This window comes from Gambusia affinis, linkage group LG08, assembly GCF_019740435.1.
Source record: "Gambusia affinis linkage group LG08, SWU_Gaff_1.0, whole genome shotgun sequence".
Classification (NCBI taxonomy): Eukaryota; Metazoa; Chordata; class Actinopteri; order Cyprinodontiformes; family Poeciliidae; genus Gambusia; species Gambusia affinis.
Genome location: NC_057875.1, coordinates 26504279 through 26510521, shown reverse-complemented (window position 1 = coordinate 26510521; position 6243 = coordinate 26504279). Strand labels below are relative to the sequence as shown.

Below are 6243 nucleotides of genomic sequence, written 5' to 3'. Positions count from 1 at the left end.
AAACCGAGTCACGACCTGACTAACAACCAATAACCAGCACAACGCAGAAGGGATCCGGTTACAAAAGCACCAAATGAACATGATGTATCCTTGATCCAGACTCTTAACGTCAAAGGTAATTAAGACACAGCAATTAAAAAATTATTCAGTTTAAGGCTTTTTACACGTTATTTTGTGAACAGGACTGTACACATTGTAGCAGTATACACAAAGTAGCAATAATTTTATTATACATAGATATTGTTTACATGCAGAATAAAGAAACCAGACCAAATGCATGACCCTTAAGTGTAAAGGACGCAGACAATTAAAACTGTAAACAAAATAACTTTTCTTGGCATCACAATGACTTCAGCTATAAGAATGTCTGTACAAAAAAATAATAAAATAACTCAACATGTGCAGAGCAGGCAGCATTAGAAGAACTAATTTCCCCATCTATGTTGAGTGGCTTACCATACTGATAAACATGCATTGACAGACACAAATAAATAATCAACTTTTTCATGGCTTCATGCTTCCCCCCCTCCAGTTTCCACTTTACCCATAGCACACAGGGTGAAAATCCATATCTATTGGAAGCAGGATATTTTTTTTACATCTCCTCTGCTGTCAGACTTGAAGCACACAAGTTAAACAAACAGTGTCCCTTTACAAAAATCTCCTGAAAATTAAAAGTCGGTCATTATCTTATGAAATATGCCAGGTTGTAACCGTCCTGGTTCCGGTCTCGTGCTCTGCTGAAGAAAAGACAAAGAATGCGATTCTTCGGGGAGCGGCTCCAGTCTTTCCTTACTGAACATCAGAGTCCTGAAAAGTGCGGCTGGGTTGTCAGGCGCTGAGGTAAAACATCCTCTTCAGTGCGGCTGAAGAGTTCATCCCTTTGGCTGACTCCTCTGTTTAAAACAAAACACTGAGGTGAGATTTCAGTCACTATTGTTGCTGTTGGCGAACAAAACTTTCACAATAACTGCTTTTCTATAGTACCAAAGATACTTTGGAGTACTTTTACCTCCACAAACCGGTGGCAGCAATATCATGTTTTGGGCTTTTAATAAGAATTTTACTTCGCCGGTGTCCTATCGTCTATGACGGAGCATTAGGGCCAGGCAAAGACTTGTTTTTCATTTCGAAATAAAAAAGTCATACAACAGAAACTGAATAAAGTCATACAACAATGAAGTCCAAATATAATGACAATAAAGTTGTAATTATACAATGGTAATGTCATATTAGTGGAATAAGGTGAGAATAAAACGAGAATTAAGTCATTATCAGAATAAAGTCAGAAAACTAGAATACAGTCATAATGCTGTCAGAATGACGTCATAATATTAAAACCATAGGGTTCTATATTAGGAGAATAAAGTAGTGATTATATGGTAATTCTTCCAGGAAACATTTATCAAACACAAAATGTGAATTGTTGAGCGTCTTGTATTGCTTTAGTATTGGGTTTTTTTATTCGAGAGAATCTGGACAGGAAAGTCAACAAAGAAAGCGGGAGAAGACATGCGGTAAAGGTCAGCAGACCAGGACACGAAGCGTGGTCTGGTCAGCACCAAAGTATCGGGTTTTAGAAACAAGGATATACTTGATCTGAGCTCGAATTCACCAAATCTTCAGATGAAACATATGCGACGCAGAGGTTAGAACAACGAGAGCCGACCAGGACCTGTCGCTCAGGCGTGATGGAGCTGCTCCCTCATCCTGGCCGCGGCCCGCTCCCTTTTCTCACAGTGCTTCTTCAGGTCTTTGACCTCCAGAGGGAGCATGCTGCTCCACGCCATCAGCACCGACTCCTCATCTGAGAGACAGCAAACACACACACACACACGCACACACACACACACACAGACACATGTCACTTTCTGCAGACAGAGTTGCGCAGCGAGGCCACTGTTTTTTTTATGTAGTTTTTTATTTTTCACAGAGAAGCGGCGGGGCCAAACGAGGACGCTCACCGTCCTGGTTCCGGTCTCGTGGGAGCCTCCGGCCCAAAACCAGCACCACGTTCTTCCAGTTCATCGACTCTGATTGAAGGAAAGAAAAAAAAGAATGAAAAGGAACATTTGTGCAAACACCGTTACACGCGGACAAAACTCCCAGCGAGTGGCTCGTCGACTCGTCTGCACGCAAACGGTCAGAAGAACGGTGAATCTAAAAGCCAAACAAAAAGCCAGCTGCTTCATAATGTTTTGTTTTTGTTGTTTTGTTTTTTTTTCACCATTTTGTTCTCACGCTCTCCTTGCTGCACAGCAGATAGGAGCTGCTCTGAATCTGAGGCGGTGGTGAGTTAACCTTCAGCCTGAGGAACACGACACTTCAGGAAACATCTATGTTCTTGTTGGAAGTTTGGCAAGCAAAACTTAGCAAACTTCCTACGTAATGTTGAACTATGTCATGACTAAGACACTACCACAAAAGTTTTGTTTCAGTATGTTTCAGACGGAGGTCTAAAGTTGCTTCACCTTCCAAATAGAAGATAATAGGATACACATTGTTCTCAAAGAATAAACATACACTGCAAAAACACAAAATCTTAAAGTTTCGGGGTTTTTTTGGTCTAGTTTTTAGTACAGTTATCTCAGTACACTTGAAATAAGACAAACTAGCTCAAAAGTAACTTTTCAGAAATGTATGTGACCTTGTTTGAAGTAAATAATTATGTAATATTGATCAAAAAGCACTGATGTTTCCCAAGTTACAAGTGAAATAATCTATTTGTATTTTTTTAATCAATGTTAAGGAATTATTTACTAAAAACAAACTCCCATGTCTTGCTGAAAAGTTGCCTCTGAGTTAGTTTTGTCTTATTTCAAGTGTACCAAGAAACTAGACCAAAAATACTTGGAAAGAGTTTGTGTTTTTGCAGCGCGTGCAGTGAAATGTAAAACGTTGATCACCCACGTATGACTGCAGAGACGACGGCGCGGATGGAGTCGCAGGACGGCGCCACCACCTGCAGCGCCTGGTGCTTGGAGAGCTCCAGCAGGAGCAGGTAGCCCCCTCTGGTGCCGATCCAGAGCGCTGCGGTGTTCTGCATCATCAAGGTCTTCACGGTGGCCCAGGAGGGCGAAGCCTCGGAGAGCGGCTCCGTCCCGCCGCCCCGCCTGTGAGGGACGGCCCAGTTACTGGCTGATTCCCAACGGATTCAATCAAAGTGCAACGGAGCGTACCTGATGATCTGCGCGCAGTCGATGCAGTCCACCATCCTCTCGCTCTTCTTGTCCCACACCTCCACGGTCGGAGTGCTGGCTTTGCTGAGATACACGTGTCTGTCCACCACCATGCAGGAGACGCACGCCTCGCTGCTCTGACACCGCTGCTGACTGGAGGAGGGCGGGGTTACATGCAGCACCACTGTTACGCCAACTTACATGAGTATGATTATCTGTTAAACCCATTAAATAGACACTGAACCCGTTATGACGACAAGTTATTCAGGACGATAAATCGTCCCAGAAGTTATTGCGATAAACGATAATATTGTTGTTTTAAGGCAGTTTTTAAGTTATATAATGGTAGTGGCATAATGATGCAAGAATACATTCTCAAAGGTCAATAAATTTAATTCTAATAAACATTAACACTGGAACTGGAAGACATTTTAAAGATCCAAAATATTGTTTGGTCCAGACACGAGGCTCACCGGAAGACGAGGTTTGGTTTGGTGTCGATGGACTTGCAGACGTCGTAGTCGGCTGAGAAGCAGAGGATCTTGGTCCCACAGCCGGCCCAGACTGACCTGCTGTCCAGCGAGTGGGTCGACTGGCCCAAACACATGAGCGGAGTGCTGGCGTTTCCCACGGGGGCACTTTTCACTGGCTGGCCATTCTCCTGCTGGAAGGAGGAGAGCAGACAGCTGTGATCACCAAACAACACACTGGACCCGACGGTTCTGAGTGAATGGTTACCATGAGCACAGACTCCTCAAAAACACTCAAAACTCCATCTGCTGTGCCGACCAGCAAATAATTCGTCCTTTGGCTGCAAAGGAATCAAAAATGAAAAACAGAAGGTATTATTCCCATAACAATAACATCATTTTCAACATATTTGCCTATTTCCAGTATACCTGTATATATTCTAAATAATCAGGTTTGAGATCGATGAGCTAATTATAGTGGTGCTTTGAAAATTTTCATCAATGAATAATTTTCTTTTTCTCATTTCTCTTGACGATCAGGATGAACGCTTTGGTGTTTTGGAAAAAGCTGCAATGTTTCAGTTCTGAGCCGACACAAACATACACACGCATCTTTGTATTCTAAAGTCAACATCAGAGCTACGCTTTCATTCACAAACCAGTGTATGAAAAAAATATTCTTGCCCATAATTTGATAGAAGATACAGATCCGCCCCCTCCTCACCATGGACCCGATGTCTGAACAACATGGAGGCTCTGAGAGTCATTATTAGACTGAGGGCAGGCAGACTAGGTTTTTTTTGTTGTTGTTTTTTTACTAAATTATTTTATTTAGCTAAATATTATTCCTGAGTGGCACAAACAGGCCTTCTGACATACAGATTAAAAAGAAAAAAATTAAAAAACATTTTTTGGGAAAAACCCCCCCAAAAAACTCAAAAAGGGCCCTAGGGTATCAAGGATAAAAAGGGCAGGGGCTCAAGCCCCCTTCACTTCCCCCCCCTACAGGTGCCTCACATATCTTATAATACTTAAAAATCGTCACGTTGGTGAATTTTACAGAAAAGTTAGTTTTTTGTTTTTTTTTTATCATTGATGGTACATATATTATAAAAGAGAAAATAAAAGTAAAAATCTGATTTATGCTTCGTGACAGTTTGTCACCAGAAAAAGAAAAAAACACTAATTTTTTAGCACGAAATTAATAAGTAATATTATTGTTTATAAAATATAAGTTCTTTTGAAATACTGCTTATATGCTTAGAAACAAATTTAGAGTTGGTAAACTTTGAAAGACTAAAATATGTAACGTTTACATTGTGGCCTTGGTTACCAGAAAACGCTGTCATCTCTTAGCAACACCTTAACAACAAATATTGTTATTGTTCAAAAAACATAAGATTTCCTCTGCTCTTTTAAAATACTACTCATCTTATTCTACTTAAAAATTGTCGAGTGGTTGAATTTTGGAGAAAAATGGAAATGTTTTTTTACCATTAATGGTACACAGACACTGAACACAAAAGTAAAAATCTGATTTAAACTTCATGGCAGTTTGTTACCAGAAAAAACGCTAATCTCTTAACACCAAATTAATAAGTAATATTATTGCTTATAAAATATAAGTTCTTTTGACATATTTCTTATATGCTTAAACAACAAATTTAGAGTAGGTAAACCTTGAAAAACTAAAATATGTAATGTTTACATTGTGGCCCTTGGTTACCAGACAACACTGTCATCTCTTAGCAACAACTTAATAACAAATATTGTTATTGTTCAAAAAACATAAGATTTCCTCTGCTCTTTTAAAATACTACTCATCTTATTCTACTTAAGAATTGTCAAGTTGGTGAATTTTGGAGAAAATGAAAATGTTTTTTTTGCCATTAATGGTACACAAACATTGAACACAAAAGTAAAAATCTGATTTATACTTCGTGGAGGTTTGTTACCAGAAAAAGAAAAAATGCTCATCTTTTAACACCAAATTAATAAGTTATATTATTGTTTATAAAATCTAAGTTCTTTTGACATATTTCTTATATGCTTAAACAACAAATTTAGAGTAGGTAAACCTTGAAAAACTAAAATATGTAATGTTTACATTGTGGCCCTTGGTTACCAGACAAAGCTGTCATCTCTTAGCAACAGCTTAACAACAAATATTGTGATTGTTCAAAAAACATAAAAATTTCCTCTGCTCTTTTGAAATACTACGTATCTTATAATACTGAAGAATCGTCACTTTGGTGAATTTTGGGGAAACATTTTTTTGTTGTTTTTTTTTTAAATCATTGATGGTAAATATACTATAAAACAGAAATTGAACACTAAAGTAAAAATCTGATTTTTACTTCGTGGCAGTTTGTTACCAGAAAAAGACAAAACGCTCATCTAATAGCATCAAATTAATAAGGAATATTAATGTTTATAAAACATAAGTTGTTTTGACATATTGCTTATATTCTTAGACAACAAATTTACAGTTGGTAAACCAAAATATGTAATGTTTACATTGTGGCCCTTGGTTACCAGACAACGCTGTCATCTCTTAGCAACAGCTTAACAACAAATATTGTAATTGTTCAAAA

General features: G+C 38.7%; 1 protein-coding gene across 2 annotated transcripts in view; it reads right to left on the bottom strand.

Annotated features, from left to right (window-relative positions):
• Nucleotides 1-204: 204 nt before the first annotated feature.
• Nucleotides 205-6243, bottom strand: part of lrrk2 (leucine-rich repeat kinase 2) — a 43300-nt gene continuing 37261 nt past the window's right edge. For both annotated transcript variants that reach the window (XM_044124483.1, XM_044124484.1), the window contains 7 exons: nt 3918-3990; nt 3653-3843; nt 3180-3332; nt 2911-3113; nt 1965-2033; nt 1676-1807; nt 205-896 (listed from right to left, as the gene is read on the bottom strand). In XM_044124483.1, the coding sequence (XP_043980418.1) occupies nt 1683-1807; nt 1965-2033; nt 2911-3113; nt 3180-3332; nt 3653-3843; nt 3918-3990 (814 nt within the window). In that variant the 3' untranslated portion in view covers nt 205-896; nt 1676-1682. The remainder of the gene's footprint in view (nt 897-1675; nt 1808-1964; nt 2034-2910; nt 3114-3179; nt 3333-3652; nt 3844-3917; nt 3991-6243) is intronic.